Raw genomic sequence first — 22,048 nt, forward strand, 5'->3', positions numbered from 1 at the left:
AATAATACATGTATGTAACACATAATGAACAATCTATATTGTATAAAGTGCTAGAAGAATATTTATGTGTGTGTGCGTGTGTGTGTGTGTGTGTGTGTGTGTGTGTGTGTGTGTGTGTGTGTGTGTGTGTGTGTGTGTGTGTGTACATTTTAAAATAGTTTTAAATCATAATTAATATATGAACAATTAAAACAATTAAAAAAATTGTAAAATTATAAATGTGAATATTAAAATATTATATGTGTGTGTGTGGGTGGGGGGGCAGATCTTGATTATATATGACAAATTGTTTATTGTTTTGAATGTCATGATAATTAAGGTGAATGTAGACTATTTCTATTTAAAAATGGTGTGACTGGATTGGCCGATGAATATTTGATAACTCATTTTAAGGTTGAAAAATCTTCAATAAAATTCAATTTTGTTAACCCTAACTGTAAACCCACACTGTTAGGGTGGTTAAATAAGACAAACATGATACTGTGGACATTGTGCATGGTAAAATTAGCAGCTTCTTGCCCAAACAACTCAAAGGAAATGTGTTTAAATATGAGAAGGGATGATAAACAGTGCGATGTCTGGTAGAAATCTATGAGTAGAAAATTAGAGAAAATCCTGGGCCCTGTTTTATGTGACAGCAAAATGGCGCCCCCGCTGGTAAGACGATGAATAGCGGCACATGGAAAAATGGGGGGTGCTGCTGGCATGAATTATCAATGCACTCTGTTACTGGAAGCACCATTATAAAGACATTAAACCTCTCTTCCTCTGTCTCCTATTATCCATCAGATGAAGGAAGCAGGAAACCCAAAAGATCTGTAGGGCCTTGCAATAAATCATTCACTGCATTCAGTGGGCTGCATTTTCATCTTACTCACATTGCTATGCACAACAATTCATAGAACAGGCCATAATACAGGACACACCAGTCCAGCACAAAACATTAGCGGTCATCAGTAAAAAGCTCAGGAGATTTTGTGATAACCAATATGTGCAGTCAGCAATATCCAACATTATACATGAATAGCTCTCTGTTTTATACTCAATGACCTCAGTTTAATTGTTCAAATTATGTAAACTACTATAAAATATCAGTCTTCGTTCAAGTAATATCCTATACCTACTGATTTACTACTGACGTATTCCCCTGTGGGATTTTGCCCGTCTTCGTAAAATGTATTTAGTGGTTGGTTGCGTATTCAATTGGCAGATCTTTTCCCACCAACTGGATCCAAAATCCGAATCCTCATCCCGATCCTAACCTCTAACCTCATGACACGACCCTTACAAAAGCCATAGTCATTATGCCCATGATATAAAAGCGCTCATCTAAAAAGTGCTTGTGTGGGACGTCTCACTTACATGCTTAGACTACCATCTGGTGGTGGTTGTTTTATTTCAAATAAACTTGTAAGGTTCAGCCAGACAAAAGGAATCACAAACCAACATATACTTTTCCTGCATGAAAGGGTCGATTTGATATAAAGTCAGAAAATAAACCACAAGAACAGTTTGGGAAAGATATTTCTTTATAATATCACATAACCAATATCCAATTTGCACTACACAGTTTTCTTGCAACTTTATTTATTTCACATTGTATGCCGTTGTTTGCAGAGATTTATATGTATATTTCATAGATGAACATAAACAGGCACTAATCAGGAGGCCAGTATTTTTTTTTTCTTAATGATTTGCTGTTATTAATAAAATATTTCTACCATCTGTAGGAGAATACATCAGCTCAATGTAATATTTTAGGAGTATACTTGCAGTTATAATACCTTCAATTCGATTGATTAGACATATTTGATTATATACTGTACATATTTGTTTAATTTATAGTACTTCATCTGGTTTCAGATGAGTCACGTTAGTCTTCAGTAGCTTCAGGGTATGTTTACACAATAACACTTTACCAAAAACTGAATTTGTGTTTGTAATTGCCACATTTATTGTAGAGTTCCACAGGGTTCATTTTTGGGACCAATTCTGTCTGTAATTTGAAAGTATAATATTAATTTAATTCCAAGTGTCTGACTAGTCTGAATGTCCTTTCAGCATATTTATCAGATTTAAAAAAATAGATGGCCTTAAACTTTCTACAATAAAATCTTAATTTGAATTATTATGGACCCACTTTATATTAGGTGGCCTTAACTATATGTACTAACATACAAATTCATTATTTTATACAACACACTTATTGTGTACATACATGTTTTTACATTGCACTTACATTTTTAAAAATTATCTGCATGTAATTACATCTGTAATTATTTTTGGTAGTTATATTTATAATTACACTGTTGACACTTCCTTTACCCCTAACCCTACCCTTAAACTTACCCATATCACCACACCTGTCCCTAACTTTACCCACACACCCTTCCTGAATATCAGAAATAAATAAAAAATTAATAAAAAAAACACATTATGAACATGATAAATACATTGTACTTTTTTATGTAAGTAGGCTACAAAGTATTTAACGCCACCTGATATAAAGTGGGACCAGTTTTAATGTTAGAGAGAAGTTAAATCATGCTTTTGTTTCATCCCGTCTTGATAATTGTAATGCCTTGTTTTCTTTAAAGGGGTGCTATGCAACCTTTCGTCCACTGGAGGGCGCCTATTCTAAACGGCTCGCGAGTACCGGGACTTTTATTATGACGCGACGGGACACAGTCGCCGGGCGCCCGCACTTCCGCTTTTTCCGGTCAGGTAAAAATCAGATCATATCAGATACATTTAAGGGGCCAAGGGCTTCGGCCATCCGTCCGCTCTCTTCCCTGAACTGAAATGAAGTAGTGTGCTGTACTTTCCACACGATTGACATCAGGTTCAAGTACGCCAGGTTGGCTGGTGGTTATGTTGCCCGCATACCGCCTCCCATGGCCGAGACCGGTATTACGACACCTGTCGGGCCGGGGCTAGTAATGCTACTGCTAATTAAGGTTGATATCTCTGCAGCACTATAACTCGACATTTTTTTAATAACATCATCACCCTTATTTCTTCTCATTCTTTTGATGCGTGTAGGTCATTTTTGGGATATTTTTACCTCAATTTTTACACATGGCACCTTTAAATCATTTTTTATTTCATAAATAACTTTTGCCTTCAATAGCTTGAGGGTACGTTTACACGACAACGATTTACCAAAAAATGAAAAATATCTCCTTTGTGTTTTTCGCGTATAGGTGACAGTGGTCAAAATTATCCTTGTTCACACGGATTCGTGAAAACGTCAAAAAAACGCTGTATTATGTATGCCAGGCCAGTAGTTGGCGATGTCACTTGGTAAAGAAAAACTATGCGACTGAACATGTACTAATGTTTTCAAATATTAAGTAGTTAGAAATGTGGGTGTTTATTTTGACACCAATCTTAATTTTGAATGTTATGTAAAGAGGTTGTTTCCTTATTTATAGAACTTTATTTCTATAGCGCTTTTACAATGCCAATTGTTTCAAGGCAGCTTCACAGTGTTAAACAGGACAATATTGCAACAAAATTTGATTCAGCTGACCAGTCAATCTGGTGGTAATAGCAACAATTTTGGCAGATCAGTATTATAGTTTATACAATTTTAAATAATAAATAAGACCTAATAAAATACATTTATTTGTGTATTTAGTTGAATAACTTTGATCATAATTTTAGTGTCCCCAACTGAGCAAGCCAAGCCTAAGGCGACAGTGGCAAGGAATCAAAACTCCATCAGGGCATGATGGAGAAAAATAAACCTTGGGAGAAACCAGACTCAGTCGGGGTGCCAGTTCTCCTCTGGCCTATTATCAAACAGTGTATAATTATTATTCTGGCAACCTTACAGGTCAGAAATTATATTAGATAGGAATATTCAAAATTTCTGGGTATCACGCAAGAGACAGGTTTATTGAGGATGGCGCGTCGATTACACAAGAAAGATGAAAGATCGGAGTCATCACTCTAGAACTGAGTCCGGATATATCTCGCTCATTCTCAGTTAAGAAATATTTCCAATGTGAGGCAGTTTTTGAGTTTTAATGATACAGAGAAGCTTATTCATGCTTTCATTCCATCTTGATTATTGTAATGCCTTGTTTTCTTAAATCATTGTACTTTATTACATTTGAAATTAGTAAAGAACACTGTATATGATCAATAAGTTATGACAACATATTGTTTTAACTCGTCAAAATAAGTTAAGCAATTAATAAGTGTAGCAATTCATTTTTTTTAAGTCAACTTTAAATAATTTAAGTTTAAATTACTTAAACAACCAAGTTGATTGTACTTAAAAATTTCAGGTTGCAACTTTTTTTATTTTATTTTTTTTACAGTGAATGCTGTGGTTAGATTATTGATGCAAACAAAAGTTATTTAACCATATTGCACCTGTTTTACCTTCTTTACATTGGTTAAGATTTTAAGATTTTATTCTTGACATACTAGCATTAAATGGTTTGGCACCTATGAATTAAAAAACGTATTTGTAAAAAAGGAGAAAAGAAAAAATGGCTCCAATTGAAAATTTTCTAAAATTTCTTAAAAAAAATCAGTTTGCCGAATTGAGATTCTGTGAATTGATGCAATTTAATTAACAGAAATTCAATTCGGCCAACTGAAAAAATTAGATGTGATTATTCACTTGAATAATTTCAATTGGAGACCTGAATTGTTTTGTTTTTTACAATGTATAGACATGCTTTTAGTGTTTTGTGATGTTTTTTGTGTGTTTTGGGGTTTGGATATTTAAACATTTTTATTAGTCTACATTTTATTTGTTCATATATTGTGTATAGCTCTTTTAGATTTTAAAAGTTCTATATAAATACATTTTTACTTATTTGCGTCACTGTTTTCACAAATTAGCATTTTTGCATTTTCAGGCCCGCAAAATACAGTTGTCTTATAAATGAACGGCCAAAAAGCATAAAATGTTCCGTTTTAAATAGAAAGTGGTGTTGTGTTAACAGACCCTTAATAGCTTCATTTACACTGGGTATGATTTACACAATTTGTGTTTAGCCACAGAGTGATCCATTAATCCAGAGATCAGAAATTAATATTTTGTCATCATTTAGCTACTCGTCCAAAAATCTGTGTGAATTTCTTTGTGGAACATGAATGGTTTTTATTCCCATTCGCTTTCATTGTATGTTTTGTCCATTTTAACCAAAACTGTTTGGTTACAGACTTTCTTCATGCTATATTTTGATGTTCAGCAGAAAAAAGAAACTCATACAGGTTTGGAACGACATGTGATGGTAAAAATGTGGGTGAACTATCGCTTTAAGGTTTCTGGTATCAAGTTCCAACATGAGGTTTTGAGGTTGGCGCTCGGTGTTTTAAAAGCAACGAGGTCAGTAGCAGCTGACGTAGACGCAGACACAGACGCACAGCAAAACGACGAGACCGTCACATATGAAGCGTAGAGGAACGGGAGAGTTGATCGGCTCCTGGCGGCAGAATCAAGCCAACACATTCAGGGCGTCCGTGAGGATCTTCAGTTCGTCTTTAATGGTCTCCAGCCCTTGCTGGATCTTCAGAGGGTTGTCCAGCACTTCTATGCTGTCTGTGTACGGGTCGAACCGCACGGAAAATGGTCTCTTGATGCGGGTCACATACGCTCTGTTGTCAAAAAAAAGAAAATAAAAAAGAGTATAATTATTGTTATAGAAACAACTGAAATTATTTAACTGCAAACAATCAAGACAAAAAATTAAATGAAAACGTATACAGTAAATTCCTTTGTTTATTAGCCAGTACTTGCTTTATTTTTAAGGAGTAATTTAATCTTTGCAAAATGTGTTTTGAAATCAAGTTTTATAGAATGAATGAATGAAATAAATTAATAAATAAAAATACGTTTGGAAAGTTGGCATGTCTTGAGGTGTGAAATGCTATATGAAATTTAAACTATTTCAAAAATGAATTAGTATTTATCCATTGTTCATTATATTTTCATTAACATTTTAACCAAAAGTCTTGTCCATTAAAAAGTCCATGGACATGTCATGCAATGAATGAATTAATCAATGAATCAATGAATCAATGAATCAATGAGAAGAATCAATGAATCAATTAGAATGAATCAATGAATACATATACATAAAGAAAGAAAGATCTTACTAGTAACAAACAGTAATTACTTAACTGCTTAAACAATAAAGACAAAAGTGCAAATGTATGTAATAAATATCCAATTTAAAAAAGCAATTGGTGAGCATTTGTTTTATGGACAACTGTTTGTTAATGTGTCTTGACAAAAATTAAAAAGAAATATTAATGTACTGCATTTATTAATAAAAAAAATGTATGAAGGGGTAAAATACTCAAAATTATTAATAAATAATTAATAATTAAATAAATGTTGAAATATATAAAAAATGTTAATTGAATAATTAAAACATATACAGTATATATATATATTGTGTGTGTGTGTGTGTGTATGTGTGTGTGTGTGTGTGTGTGTGTGTGTGTGTGTGTGTGTGTGTGTGTGTGTGTGTGTGTGTGTGTGTGTGTGTGTGTGTGTGTGTGTGTGTGTGATTTAATTTAATAATTTAATAATTTAACAATTTATTTATACATTTCAACATTTATTGAATGATTTATTTTCAAATTTATTTTAGCTGTTATGTTTATTGTCATACATGCTTTATATAAAATTGCTTACAGTACCTTTTATTTTAGTTTTTCATATCAACTTTTATTTTATAATCAATAAATTAAAGTGCTTATACACTATCTTACACTTTTTTATTTAAGTTGTTTATATTTTTGTATTTTATAAAATAAAGAGAAAAATGCAAATGTATGGAATAAATCGCCTAATTTTTTTATTTATTTTTTTATTAGTGAGCATTTGTTTTATGGACTATTTCAAAATATTGAAAATATTTATTAAGCTGTTTAAAACTTATTTTACTTCATGAATAATTATATAATGATCAAACCTACAATGCTGATGACAGCAACCAAGAGTATTTTTGATGCAGCTCACCTCAGTTTCTCTGTAGCATCTGAGAAGCTCTCCGACACAAAATAGACAGGTTGGTATGTCTGGTCTTGGTACGGCTGAACAGCTACTATGTCTGGGTCAAATTCCCTTCTCTCTGGCTCATCCGAGAGAGAATGCTTGGAGGGGGAAGAGGGAACATTAAATGCCAAATACATTCGTCATACAAAACAGCAAACCAATTCATTTAAAAAACACCACCAACCACCAGTTCACCGAAAGACGACAGCAGTCCTGCTCCGTACGCTTTGATCTTCCCTCCTTGCTTACATAGTCCAAACTCCACCGTGAACCAGTACAGCTGAAAAAAATATTCAGAACAAACACATTCAGTGTTTTTAGTAGAGCAGTTTGATAAGATGTGAGATTCCTTGTACTTACTGTTGACAGTTTCTCAATATCTTCCTCAGAAGCTCCAAGAGAGGCCAGACCAATACTCTGAGAGGAGAGATTTCGGGACATACAAATGGTACAAATTCATACATTTTCTCACATTATCACAATTTATTCGCTACACTGTAAAAAATTTGTGGTGGTTTTTGTTGGTTTAACTTAAAAAAGTAAGTAACCTGGTTGCCTTAATATTTTGAGTTTATTGAAATAAAAAATTTGAGTTGATACAATGAAGGAAATTAGTTTAATAAATAGAAACTCAAAATATTTTTGTATCTGAACCACATAAAAAATGTGATAAATCATGAAAATAGCACAATTTGGCATGTTTCACTGCGTTATCAGAAATAACATACACATTATTACCCAATATGCTTACAAAATCTTTTAATAATCTTTTAATAAAGGTTGTCAAATCTCCAAAAAAAATTCATTGTATTAACTCAAAATTTTAATTTCAATTAACTCAACAATTTGACAAAAGAACTCAGAGTTAACTGTCAGAATCATAATGTCATCTTGATAATATAAGATAACTTTGATAGAAAGGTATGTAATGGATTACAATCAACCAATCAGCTGTCAGCTGATAATACCCATTTAGGTAAAGCCAATGGCCAATCAATGCTTCATTTTGGTTACTATGTGGTGTTAAAGATCACATTAGCAATTAGCCCGCTCAGGGACGTGCACAGGATTTTTGAGGGGCAGTTGCTCTGACCTAAAAAAGGGACCCCCCCACCCCTCATGATCTGTCCAATTACATATTATTGTTATTGCCATTATCATTATTATTTCAATGCCCCCTAGTGGTATTTATGTTCTGCTCAGGAAAAATATTATAGGTGGGGCTATTTTTTTGCAGGGGGGTCTGGGGGTTTCTTCGACAAGAATTTCTTTTATTTCGTAGATGTGATTTCCTGCATTTTGGTGCGTTTGAGGCCATTTCCCTTGCCTATACCAATAAAGAACTCAAACCAGTCAATATCAATAGTCTAATAAAAAAAGACAATATTAATTTAACTGCCATCAACAGTTTATGATCGTCCATTTGTTATACCTTTCCGACAACGTTAAGTCTCACCCGACAACGGCGACAATCTCCTTCTAGTGCCGCTCATGCAGGCTCAGCCAAGGCGGTTAGAAGGATTTTGGGGGCCCCAAGCAAAATGGACATGGCTAACTTTCTACAGATAAACGGGTAATGATTAAAAAATGTTTGTAAAACTTTAAGAAACCATTTTTAAAACATCTATAAACATTACATAGATAGACAGACCAAATATTCCTAACACTTTGTTAAGGGTTACTAGTTGGTTTGTAAACTGTCTATAAACATTATCTGGATGGTTATTATGAAGTTGCAATAGATGACTATAATACCTTGTTAAATAGTTAATAAACAGTAACAGTAAAACATGTGGGTTGTCCTGATACTGTACTTCAAAATGCAACAGTGTAAAAATTGCCACACCGAATAAAGTAACTGTTCAAGATCCATTGGTAATTTATAAAAATAATATCATATTTGCATAAACTGTTACTACCATATATCCCGACACTAGCACATTAAGATAAGCTATGAAAAAAAGCATGTTCCTCTGCCTCTTTCTGGTTAAATAATGTTTATAATAATAGTTAATGCTATATTAACTATTCCAGGTTATTTATGCATAGCATAAAAATAGTTAGTATAGCATGCTATGCCACTTTCATCAAAACCTATTACAAAGCTATAGCAATTTTATGTCATTAAATACGATAAACAGTTATTCTGGAACAGATCTGCGTCTTCCTTATCCCGTTAAAAAACATCTTACAGTAGCTATGTAACTGTATTCCATCCGTTTGAAAAAAAAAAGTTGCACTAACTGTTACAAGCAGCATTTGCCAGGCAGGTAACGTTAGCTAACATAAACATATTTTTGCTAGCCTACCTGCTGCAAAATTACACCATTTTTGTACAAATAAAGCTATTTTATATAGTGTAATTTATCACTTACCACTATCTTGTTTTTTCTCTTTTTTCTTTTCTGGCTTCCTAAAGCATAATTCCGCTTCATGATCGCCGAGGAGGTTTTGTATTGCCGGCAGCAGAGATTGCGTAGTTGGGTGGCTGTTGTCAGCGACGACTGAGAGGGCCCCCTTGAGGGGGATTCCGATAACAGTGTCATTGCACTTTACTGCATTGACTATCAAAGGGGCGCTCAAGCAGTTTGTCGTTGCATTTTATTCTTAACCTGTCGCTGTCTTGAGGCCCCAGGCCAGCTCGGTGCCCCAAGCAATTGCTTGACTTTCACTTTCGGACGGGTACCCGAATATGGAAGTGAACGAGGCTTTGCGATTTTTTTTTTTTTTTTGTATCTAGGCCTACGTGAAATTCTGCATCCATTGTACGATTTTTTTTATTTATTTTTTTCCACCTCGGAAGGGCAACGTGAGTCGAGAAGGGCATATGGGCAGTTGCCCGGGCAACCTGAGCAACCCCCCTGTGCACGTCCCTGAGCCCGCTGGTGCTCTTCAGTCATTTCTGACAGGAACATTTTCTGTTTTGAAATTTTAAAAATCACAGCTTCATCGGAATGATATGAAACTTGTTGACTTTTTTAGCATTAGGTATGTAAACACACACACAAAATGAGGGCATGATTCGGGCATGCTAAGTGGTCGTAAAAAATTACTTCCACTTGTGCTCTTGGGTCAAAAAATGACCCCCATAGGAAATGAATGGGAAATCTGCAAAAACACAAAAAATTGCAAAATATTTGTGTGTAAAATCTACAAATCGGCCAGAGTGCTGAAAAAAAGTACACAGCAGTAAAGGAATTGCACTTTAAAACATCAAGAGTGTGATATTGACACATTCACTCAAAATCACTATTTCTAACAATTTTTAAAATATAAAAATAGTCTTTGATATCTTTTTAATATATATTCAAATCCATCTAAAAAAAAAAAAAAAAATTGTTGAAAAGTGAAGTAGGGAATTCACAAGCCCGTCCATAGAGGCCTCTAGTGGATTACACCCATGGTTTCATATTTTTTTAAAATAATTCCAAAAGAGGGCGCTAATCTGTCTTGAAGAATTTTTATTTTGAAGGCCTAGTCTCTATTTTACCCAAAAATACTGAAATAAAAATGTATTAATTAATTAATTAATTAATTAATTAATTAGAAAAATGTTTTTTATAATTTTAAATGCCAATAATAGACCATAATTATTGCATAAATATTTTAAAAATACCACCAAATTATCTCAAAATACAAATTTAAACAGAAAAAAATATTACTGAAGAAAAATTAATTGCATTGGTTTTACTGGGGTGGAGTGAAGTTAAATTTTTAGGTGTCCGGTCACCTATGACCAGGAAGACAACCAATGCAACCCCTAAACGAAGAGCACCAGAGGGTTAAAGAAAAAACACTTAAGCAAAACAGGGTCAGGTCAAATAAGGTTTTTGGGTATAATATGTCAGAGTTTATTTTATTTTGATATCCTCACATAAATGAACTATAATGTCCTGCACCCACAAGTAAAAAAATATATCTGGCGTCTGAATAATTGTTGTTTTAACTGTACATCCAAGAATGAAAGTGTAAGGAAATATGGGATATGTACATAAAGCATTTTTTTTTTACCTGAGAAAACTGTGCAAATGTTCTATCAGCCAATATTGGCACATGTCCAAGAAGTTCATGGACGCAATCCCTGGAAAGAAAAATATATCAAATAATTATAATTGCTTGTGTCTATACTGTGCCATCATTTTAGTAAAGCAAACATAGGAAGCAGTTTATAATGCGTGTACAGCGCACACTATGTCCGACATCATCGTCGTGCTAATTATGCTTTTTTCATAAGTTGAATTCAGAAGGCGGTCCAGTGGAAGCTAGATATTTTACTTTATAAAGTTCCCATTCAGTCGGTCACTCTTGACGCCCGACAAATAGGAATATCGCCCGCGAGAGCCAATCTACTTAGAGTATAACTGAACAAGCCAATGCAGATTGTCATGCAATGATTGCACCAGGTGCTCATGCTCATGTGGTATACAAGAGGCACAGGTGTTTCCATCAAATTAGCATTTTGCTTTGGAGCCAAGTATTAGATGGTTATGCCAAATATCACTCTTTACTTCACAGTTCGACTGTGGAAGCCTGCCTTTTAGGAGCGATCTCTTCAGGTGGTGTTTTTAGTGCCATCTCTGGCTGTGTCTGGCTGACATGAGGGATACCAACAAGATCAGGTTCCTTAATGCCCCCGTGTCCCAGACCAACCTCTTCGGCGACGCGGTCAAGAACTTCGCCCAGCAGTTCTTGGCCGCACAGAAGCAGACTGACCACATGAGTCACATCATGCCGCAGCAGTCAGCTGTTGCCTTCACCCCGTCGCCAGCAGCACCTCAGCCTGCTCATCGCCAAGGACGGCTGCCTGTGTCTGCCTCCACTTCCACCTCAGCCTGCTCATCGCCAAGGACGGCTGCCTGTGTCTGCCTCCACTTCCACGTCACAGCAGCAGCCTCCACCCAAGCAACGTCATTGAGCCGGGCGCAAGCAGGCCGCCCACTTGTCCAGGTCACACAGAAGAAGGATTAAACAAAGGGCAAGCAGTCCAGAGACAGGTGTCCCAGAGATGGGGAGGGCTGCTCTTCAGGAGACGGTGACTGCACTGCTCCATCCTCCGGAAGAGGGCCGGGCAGAGAATTTTGTATTCTGTTTTGTTTCTGTATACAAATTTACCCACATTTTCAAAAAAAGAGCAATTTCCTTGATCTTTGGGTCCTCAGGGTGCTCGGTTGATTGTGGTAGGTCAACCACCGGACCACACTCATCCTCCTTCTGTTTCACCAGCGGGCAGCAGCAGATGAGGCAGGGATGCCCCACAGCCTCCTCACGGACCCTCTGCCCAGAATCAGGTATGTGTTACACAGCAGACTCACACCTCAGTCCACAAGACAGCCGGCCCAGGCCGGTACCTGCATTCCACCTCATTGCCCCACTGTGGGTATGGTGGTGGTCCCTATGGTCCCGCTTGTTCGGTCTCTGTGAGCCTGGTTAGAGCTCCCCAGTCCGTCTCACTGGCTCATTTGGACCTTCAGGCTCGGCTATGCGATTCAGTTCGACCGGCAGGTCCCCCCAGGTTCCATTCACTGGGTGAGCATCAAACCAGCCTGCCCCCAATCCTTCAGTCCATGGTTAGACCCCTCATTCCTTCAGGCCAGATTGCCCTTGGAACAGGTGTCAGGGCATGCTGTGGTTTTCACAGATTCCTCTGCCATGGGCAGGGGAGCCACGTACAATGGACATGTAGTGTCAGGGGTTTGGACGAGTCTGCACCTGCATTGGCACGCCTCAAAGGCCAGTTACAGGGCAAAGATGTATTTGTCCGTACGGACAACACTGAGAACATTGCGTACATCAACCATCAAGACGGTCTATGCATCGCATGTTGCAGCTCACCCAACATCTCCTCCTCTAGAGTCAGAAGTGTCTGAGGTCGCTTTGGGTCACTCATGTCCTTGCTGTATGCAACCGTGTGGCCGAAAAGCTGTCACGAGCTGCGCTCCCGGGAGAGTGGCGACTTCACCCCCAGGTGGTCCAGCTGATCTGGGTTCAGTTCGGGGTTGAACAGGTAGACCTGCTTGCATCCCCAGAAAACACACTCAGCACAGATGCCCTGGCACACAGTTGGCCCGGGCCTGTGCAAATATGCGTTTTTCCCAGTAAGCCTACTTGCACAAACTCTGTGCATGGTCAGGGAGGACGAGGAGCAGGTCCTGTTGGTGGCACAACTTTGGCCCAACCGGACTTGGTTCCCAGAACTCATGCTCCCGCGTCAGTCCTTGCTTGGCCAATTCCTTTGAGGAAGGATCTTCTAACTCAGAGACGGGGGACCCTCTGGCACCCATTCAGCATTTTCTTCTCTTCCACGTTTGTTTTCAAACCTCAAATAAAGATTCAAACGTTCATGAATAAGCTTATTGATTCATGATTTGGATCGCGTGTCAAACTGCCAAACTGCTGAAATCACGAGACAATGGCGATCCAAATCATGAATCAATAAGCTGATTCATAACCATTTGAATCTTTATTTGAGGTTTGAAAACAACCGCGGAAGAGAAGACAATGCTGAATGAAGTCGTAGCTTTTGCTATTTTTGGACCAAAATGTATTTTTTTTAGCAACTTTTTTTTTTTTTTTGACAAACAAGTTTATTCAGTTGCAATGTTTCAGCGTGTACTAAGCAGTTAGCCTACATATGGGTGTAAATCAAATGCTTAATAATCAAGAAGTTTCTTCATAAATGTAATGTATAACAGGAATTCTCTTACGGTTCAGGGGAGTGCATTGGGGAGGAAGCGTGTCGTATGTACTGTGTGCACTGGAACACCCGGAAGGCCAAACTGGCCAAAAAGTCTCTTGCAGAGAGGAGACCTGCCACTGGCCTCAGCTGAAATCCTGTACGCTCTTTATACATGAGAGAGAGAGAGAGAGAGAGAGAGAGAGAGAGAGAGAGAGAGAGAGAGAGAGAGAGAGAGAGAGAGAGAGAGAGAGAGAGAGAGAGAGAGAGAGAGAGACTGTTTGACTGTTCCAAACTTATTACCATCATTCTTTCTGGTTGCTAGGGTGTTGCTATGCTGTTGCTAGAGAGCCACAGCATTGCTATGAAGGTGGTCAGAGTGGTATTGCTATGCCATTCTCTGGGGTGTTCTGTGTTGTTGCTAGGGCATTACAATGGGGAGTTCTGGGCAGTTTCTTTTGGCTATGTGTTTCTATTATATGTGGTTGCTAGGGTGTTGCTGAGAAATGCCAATGTGATTGCAAGGGAGTTTTGGGTGGTTGCCAAGGTGGTGCTATATGGCTGCTAGGGTGTTCTAGGTGGTTGCCAAGGTGGTGTTGGTGTTTTCTAGCACAATGTAATGTAGTAGCTAAGGTGCCCTGGGTATTTGCCAAGGTTTTGGTATGTAGTTGCTATGTGGTTGCTGTGAGGTTGCCAATGAGGTTGCCAATGTGTTCTAAGTGGTTGCAAGGGAGTTCTGGGTGGTTGCTAAGTTGTTGCTATGTGGCTGTTAGGGTGTTCAATGTGACTGCTATGATATTGCTATGCAGGTGTTCTGGGTGGTATTGCTATGCCATTCCTAGAGTGTTCTGTGTTGTTGCTACGGTGTTGCAATGTGGAGTTTTGGGCAGTTTCTATTAGCTATGTGGTTGCTAGGGTGTTCTATGTGGGTGCTATTTGCATTTCTATGATGTTTGCTAACACAATGTTATGGAGTAGCTAAGGTGTACTGAGTGTTTGCCAAGGTTTTGGTATGTAGTTGCTAGGTGGATGCTGTGAAATGTCAATGAGGTTGCCAATGTGTTCCAAGCGGTTGCGAGGGAGTTCTGGGTGGTTGCCAAGGTGTTGCTATGTGGCTGTTAGAGTGTTCTAGGTGAATGCTACGACATTGCTATGCAGGTGTTCTGAGTGGTTACAGTTTCTAGGGTTTTCTGGGTGGTTACTAGGGCATTACACTGAGGATGTTCTGGGTGATCCCTGTGGACTATGTGGTTGCTAGGGTGATCTGGGTAATCTGGGTGATAGAGTGGCATAACAGTTGGCTTCCGGACGTAAAAACTCTATTATTTTCACCATAGGGAAATTGATTTTGAAAAATAACTTACAAACCTTTAAAGACACAAGGTTGTTAATCAATGGTATTTTATTCAGTTGAAGCCATCTGACAGCATTATTTTAGTATTTTTATTTTTATTTATTTTTTAACTGGGAAATTTAGGGTGTGAAACTACATTACCCATGATGTTGTACAGAAAGTTATACCAATCAGAGAGTTGAAAAAGCAACACAGTCTAAAATAGCTCTTTAACTCCACCCACTCCCATTAAGGACTGCAAATTATGTAAATGAGTCGATCAGTTAAGCCGCTAAGTACACAGCTTTGTACCTTTGTCTTTTTGTCCAATTTTCAAAAGGTTTTTGCTTCAAATCAAAGATTGTAGTGTGATTCACCTCATAGCTGGTTGGCTTACTTTATAGCTTATTATAACTCTTTGACAAATACTTTTTTAAAACCCTATATAAAAAAACAAATAGAAAAAAAATACTTCCAGAACCAGCGTTGCTAAAAAAAAAAAAAAAAAAAAGAGTTGCAGGCACTGTTGAACTCTATTAAAAGGAGGTTGCTAACAGATTACTATGGGCTTGCTAAAATATTCTGAGTGGTTTCCAAGGTGTGGGTATGTGGATTCTAGGGTGGGTCAGGGGTTCAATGTGGTTGCTATGTGATTCCTAGGGTGTATTTGGTGGTTCCTAGGATTTTAAGGGTGTGTTGCTAGGGTGTTGCTATGTGGGTTCTCTGGGTGGTCTATATAGACCAATTCACACTGCACCAACAGATGGCGACAGACACAGAACCTAATAACTCCAAGTACAACGTGTTTCTGGATCAACATCTTTGTTGATCATGGAACAACATTCCAAACAACCAATCAGAGGAACAGGAGATTTGTTTTACATTTTTAGAGAGGCATGTTGTTCCAGGCTTAACAAAATATGTTGACTTAGGAATGTGGCTAACTGCAAAATCGGGACGTGTGATAACAGACTTAGTCAAATCAGTGTGTTACCCCTGTGTGAGTCTATTGATTGAACATGCTGAATGAGAAATGGAATGTCTGAGAAGTGACATGCTGTGATATGGTGACTGTCTGCGTTTGTGTTGGTCTATGTCTGTCTGCAGTGTGAATTGGCCTTTAGGGATATATGGTAGCTAGTGTGTTGTAGGGGATTGCTAAGGCATTATTAGGTTGTTTTCTAATGTATTGCTATGGGGTTGCTAAGGGTGTTGGTATTGGCTTTAGCTGTTGGCATGTAGCTGCTGGGTGGTTGCTGTGGCATTACTATAGGGTTGCTAATGGTGTTGGTGTTGGCTACTGGGTGGTTGCCAGGGTGTTGCAGTGTTGCAGTTAGGTGGTTGCTCTGGCATTGCTATGAGGTTGCTAAGGGTGTTGATGTTTTCTTCTGGGTGGTTGCCAGGGTGTTGGCATGTTGCTTCTGGGTGGTTGCTGTGGCATTGCTATGGGGTTGCTAAGGGTGTTGGTGTTTGCTTCTGGCTGGTTGCCAAGGTGTTGGCATGTAGATGCTGGGTGGTTGCTGTGGCATAGCTATGAGGTTCCTAAGGTTTTCTAGGTGGTTGCTAAGGTGTTATATAATGCTTAACATATTGCTAGTGTTTTCTGTTACTGTCAATAATGAAGAATATTTATAGTAACAAAACATGATTCGTTATAATAAATAGCATGCTGAGTGATGTACAGGTTGCACTGGCAGTGCTATAATTTGATTGGTACCTTTTAAAAAGCAGGACACATCCTCCAGCTGAGGGATGTTATCGGGACTGTAGCCACAGTGTCTCTCCAGTAACTGGAAAGCCTCTAAATGTTCACTACAGGCGTGGGTCGTGTACAGATCTCTGAGGGTGGAGTACACTTCTCGCCTGCACACACATATGGTCGCATGTGAGAAGTATGAATGAAAAACACAATTTGAGGATCTCCAGCTGTGTTCACCTAGGATCGGTTGTTTATTTCACTACAACGCACCATGTTCCGATCTCCTCTTCCGTATACTCAACTCTCGGAATCGTTTCTCCTCTGGAAAGAGACGGGAGTCAATCAAATATCTGTTCCTACATGTCCAGAGAGGCAAACATTGCATGGTAAACACTGTTTACATACTGTTTATATCTGAAGGCAATATCTCCGATCACCTTCCGTCGTTTTCTGTAAACAGGGTCGGTGAATCCCTGCATCAAAAAAACGTATATGAGAAATAAGAAGTACATGACAGAATTTGGGTAATCAAATGTAGTTACTTTTTATTAGAAAGCAAGAACTATAACAAGAACTTACTGGATGATCTGGATCCAGATCGGGATCAAATTTGGTGACTAGATGATGGCATTTATCCAATTCAGAGATTTTTCTGGGAAACCAGTGAACTGAGGAAAGGCAAAAGTACTAAACGTAAATGATATTCAAATAAGGAAAAGAATAGCTTAGCAACATTACATTTTAATAGACGCACATTTGACCTCTTTTGTGGTTTTGACGTCCTCTGCACTTCTCTTCAGAGAGCTGACCAGCGTGCTGACGTCTGAAAGGTGCACCTCACACTGAACATAATACTCCAGATCCTCCAAGCCATCTTTTGGTTTTCGGCTGGGTCTGGTCTCAAGATGGTGGATTTTGGCTTCAAATGTCTGTGATGTTCAGTGGTTGAACATTACAAAAAAAAATCCAAAGAAAATACTATACAAAAATACTAAAAAAAATATACTAAAAAATAAAAAATACTATGCGCATATTGTAGTATTGCCAATAAGAAAGTGGAACATTTCATTTTTCTTTATCTGGTAAACTCTCAAATGTACTATTAAAACTACGGTAACACTTTAGTTTGGGGAGCAATACCTTCCTTACCAGCTTGCATATTACTAGCATATTTGCTGTTTATTGCTACATATAAAGCACATATTAATGCCTTATTCTGCAATATGATATTATGTAGATCCCTTAATAACTAAACCTAACCACTACAACAACTACCTTACTAACTATTAATAAGCAGTAAATTGAGTTTATTGAGGCAAAAGTCATAGTTGGTATTGATAATGTTTCCCAAATTAAAGTGTGACCAAAACTTTTTATAACATTTGATTTTCAAATTAATTAGCAATGTCATAATATTAGGGCTGTCAAATTGATTATCACAGTTAATTGCATCTAAAATAAAAGTTTGTGTTTATTATATAATATGTGTGTGTACTGAGTATAATTATTATGTATATTTGAATACACATTCATGTATATATTTAAGAAATATTTGCATGTATATACTGTATATATATTTATATAATTTATATATAAATACATATTTTATATCTAAATATAAAAAATATTAAATATATACATGAATGAGTGTGTATTTATTTATACATAATAATTATACACCATACACAGTTTACTTATATATATATATATATATATATATATATATATATATATATATATATATATATATATATATATATATATATATATATATATATATATATATATATATATATATATATATATATAAGCAACACACAGTCCGTTTTGCAATATATTTTGTCTGATATTTAACTTAAAACTAAAATTGATTTCAAAACAATTATTAAGTAGTACGTGAAAATTAACGAATAGGTTGATAATACTCCGAAAGGATCCTAACGCGATAGGAACCAAAATTGCAGTTTTTCATTTTATTATTATTATTATTATTATTATTATTATTATTATTATTATTATTATTATTATTATTATTATTATTATTATTATAGGTTTGTGCCAATTAAGATTTGTATTCCCAAAAGCATTTTTTTTTTACATTTCATTCTTCAGTCTAAAATATTTAGTGAAAAATAAAATAAAAAATAAAAATCCATTTGTCTTACCTCAAAAACCTTCAGAGTGCGGGACAGCGCTGGGCTCTTTGAACACCTCAGAGAGAAGAAGAGACTGATCAGGGCTTTTCCATCGCTCTCCTCGAACACGATCTGCTCGTTGAGTCCCGCAGCCTCCGCCGCCGCTGCCGCCGCCTCGCGCTCCTTGCGCGCGTCCTCGATCAAACTCTGCCGCCGTCCCACAAACTTCTGAGACTGTTCGGAGAGAAAACCGCACATCATTTAAGACGACACTTTCATTCCTTTTCATATTTTAAGATGCATTTTAGAAATAATAACGTAGACCTCCTGTTGGACATCGAATGGAGGTGATTTACATCACCAAAAGCGCATAAGAACTTCTATGCAGTCTAAATAAACCTGTCTATATAGCTCAGACTTAATCATTTGCTCTTGAGCCGATATTACAGACCCTTCTAGACTGTATTTCATAGTGTTTGCGTCTACTGATCACCGCGTAATGCTGTGCGTAAATCTCAACGGAGACACTCACAGCAAAACGGCAGAGCTCGGAGATGGAGGTACATCTCAAATGACACACTTACTTAATATTCAAAAAGTAGTAAATTATATATATATATATATATATATATATATATATATATATATATATATATATATATATATATATATATATATATATATATATATTCCAATTAGTTTGGCATTATTAAATTGCTGTCAAATCGATTAATCTCAATTAATCACATCCAAAATAAAAGTTGGTGTTTACATAATAAATTCATGTTTATATTTAAGAAATATTTGCATATATATATATATATATATATATATATATATATATATATATATATATATATATATATATGTGTGTGTGTGTGTGTGTGTGTGTGTGTGTGTGTGTGTGTGTGTGTGTGTGTGTTTGTGTGTGTGTGTGTGTGTGTGTGTTTACTAATAAAATTATATCCATACATTTTTAAATAAGTCTTTAGTGCCCAAATATAGGCTAGGCCTACTATATTTTCCCATCTGTATAGATTAATATAATCGTAGACAGTATAGCTTTTCATGATCTAACTCTCATGAAGTTTATCGCGTAAAAGCATCTCTATTTTATTATTACAAAAATCGAGGAGGAGGAAACGGCAAATTATTATTTATTTCTTTGTTTTTACGCTTCATTCCAAAGTTAAACAATGAAGTTAAAGAATCTTACCGTAATGGAATCCGAGCGCTCGAGTTCAGACGCAGCTCTCCGGATGCTCTTCGTGGATGATGTGGAGCTGCTTGAGTTCGGCATAATTCAGATGACGCGCGCACGTGACGGATTACGCTATTTTATTGTGCTCTCTTGGGAGTGCTGGTCACTTACTTCCATCTGTAGCGTTCGTTTCCCCTATTTATAGAGATGATTTCTCTTGACTGACGTCAAACTGACCCCCTCCTTCTTCGTCATTGAACATCTTGAAGCCCCTCACACCACATTCGTTGATAATTCGATTCTTTGCTTCGCAACTGTCTGTCTTTTCCATTTGTCACTATTAGTGTATGAATGAAAACCTGCACTGCAAGTGGGAATCTGCAATAAAGAGCGATTTTACCTAAATGAACACATTAAAATATGCTATACTATAAGTGATGCTAAATAAAGACAAAAAAAAATGGAAGGAATTTTAGGTTACATATAAGGTTTTGAGTAAATTATCAAATAAATGACAAAAATGTCTGCTTTAGAATTGGTTTTGTATTTATATAAGTGTTATAATATAATTTATATAAGTTAATTTAAGTTGAATTTATTAATATACATATTTGTTGGCTATATTTTTGTTACATTTTACTTTTTTGCCATTTTGTGAATTGTATTGAGTCTCATGTTTTTTATTTGTCTAAATTGTTCTGATAAGCTCAAAATATAGACTTGAAATTAAGGTACAGTAAAGTAACTAAAATATTTTATTATTGATAATATTATTTTATGTGTATAAATGTAATCAGTTACATCAAATTTTTTTAAGTTGAGAAACTTAAAGATTTAAAGGTGCAGTGTGTAATTGTTATCAAGTGAGGTTGAAGGCACCAACGTCTAAAATAATTCTACATTTCTACTACATAAATGACCTAATTTAAATATATATTCAAAATATCCCTTTAAGTTGTCTAAATAAAAGAAACAAATTCATAAAACTCAAAACAATAAAACAATTCAGATGACTTAAAATGTGTCCATTTTGTAAACTCAAAAGAAAAAGAAAGTTCTAATACTCACAAAAGTTCATTTGTTTGAACTCATTTGTTTGATTTGAGTTGGTCCATTAGGGTTTACAGTGTACAAAATCCATGCATTAATTTCCCCTTTTTTAAATTTTGCCCATACAGGTCTAGTTACTCTTAGATACTTGGCATTTAAGATTTTTAATCTAAAGTGACTTATAATGCAATGACAGTCTGCCTGGGGCCAGCTGTGGTCAAGGGCATGATGATGATAGAACAGGACTCGGTACTTTGGATTATACCTCCAACCTTTGTTTTAGCAGCCCAGACCCTTAAACATTATCCAATCACCCTGAGGGTCTAACATTTATGTTATGACATGAGCCAGAGCTGGACTGGGTTACTTTTATATGTAATCTGTTACCCTGCTGAATACAAATCAGTTTGCAACACAAAAAGATTGATTAAAAAAGGGTCTTCGCTTCAGTTATGTTCATTATATCTAAATAAAAAGGATAAATGCCATTTTCAAAAACTTCTAATGCACCATAAAACATTCAAAATCAAGTAACGTGCCTGACACTTAATAAAATGTCTTTCCTTCCAACAAAAGGAAACAAAAGTCAACTGTGGTAAATTGAGTCACTTTATCAGCTCAACCGAAAATCCATTGTCATTTTCCTCAGCAAATGTAATTGCGATTAAAACCTGTCAGTTGTTTTCTGTCGTCTACCTGAGCATCAAGTGATCCCTCCAGCCGTGAACAGTTTGATGTGTAAATTGATTAAAGTCATGATGCACAGAGCCCTGCGGTTCAGATTAGCGGCAGTTTTGTCTTCAGATACAGCAACAGCTGGAAAAGCACTTGGGCACAGGGGGGTTGTGTCTCTAGTAGGACGAGATGAAATGCTAAAGAGTGCTTGCGTACCCTCAGGGCTGTGCGCTGTAAGAGTGTCCTTTACTGGGA

At 36.6% G+C, this 22,048-nt stretch overlaps 1 protein-coding gene across 1 annotated transcript; it reads right to left on the reverse strand.

Annotated features, from left to right (window-relative positions):
• Nucleotides 1-2,735: 2,735 nt before the first annotated feature.
• On the reverse strand, nucleotides 2,736-20,222 carry th (tyrosine hydroxylase). Its single transcript, XM_067436804.1, has 13 exons — nucleotides 20,084-20,222; nucleotides 18,898-19,101; nucleotides 17,487-17,661; nucleotides 17,312-17,400; nucleotides 17,138-17,205; nucleotides 17,003-17,053; nucleotides 16,751-16,896; nucleotides 13,732-13,867; nucleotides 11,039-11,108; nucleotides 7,388-7,444; nucleotides 7,212-7,307; nucleotides 6,992-7,125; nucleotides 2,736-5,619 (listed from the first exon to the last, which is right to left on the reverse strand). The coding sequence occupies exons 1-13, from the start codon at nucleotides 20,165-20,167 to the stop codon at nucleotides 5,460-5,462; spliced, it is 1,470 nt and encodes a 489-aa protein (XP_067292905.1). The 5' UTR covers nucleotides 20,168-20,222; the 3' UTR covers nucleotides 2,736-5,459.
• Between the last annotated feature and the right edge of the window lie 1,826 nt (nucleotides 20,223-22,048).

The sequence above is a fragment of the Pseudorasbora parva genome, chromosome 25 (genome assembly GCF_024679245.1).
Source record: "Pseudorasbora parva isolate DD20220531a chromosome 25, ASM2467924v1, whole genome shotgun sequence".
Lineage (NCBI taxonomy): Eukaryota > Metazoa > Chordata > Actinopteri > Cypriniformes > Gobionidae > Pseudorasbora > Pseudorasbora parva.

Bases quoted from the DNA above. Each gene is read 5' to 3' on its own strand.
- th (XM_067436804.1), bottom strand. From the start codon at position 20,167: ATGCCGAACTCAAGCAGCTCCACATCATCCACGAAGAGCATCCGGAGA. The intron at 19,102-20,083 runs GTAAGATTCTTT...CTCTCCGAACAG, and splicing joins AGCGCTCGGATTCCATTACG to TCTCAGAAGTTTGTGGGACG. The intron at 7,126-7,211 runs GTTGGTGGTGTT...TCCCCCTCCAAG, and splicing joins CGTCTTTCGGTGAACTGGTG to CATTCTCTCTCGGATGAGCC.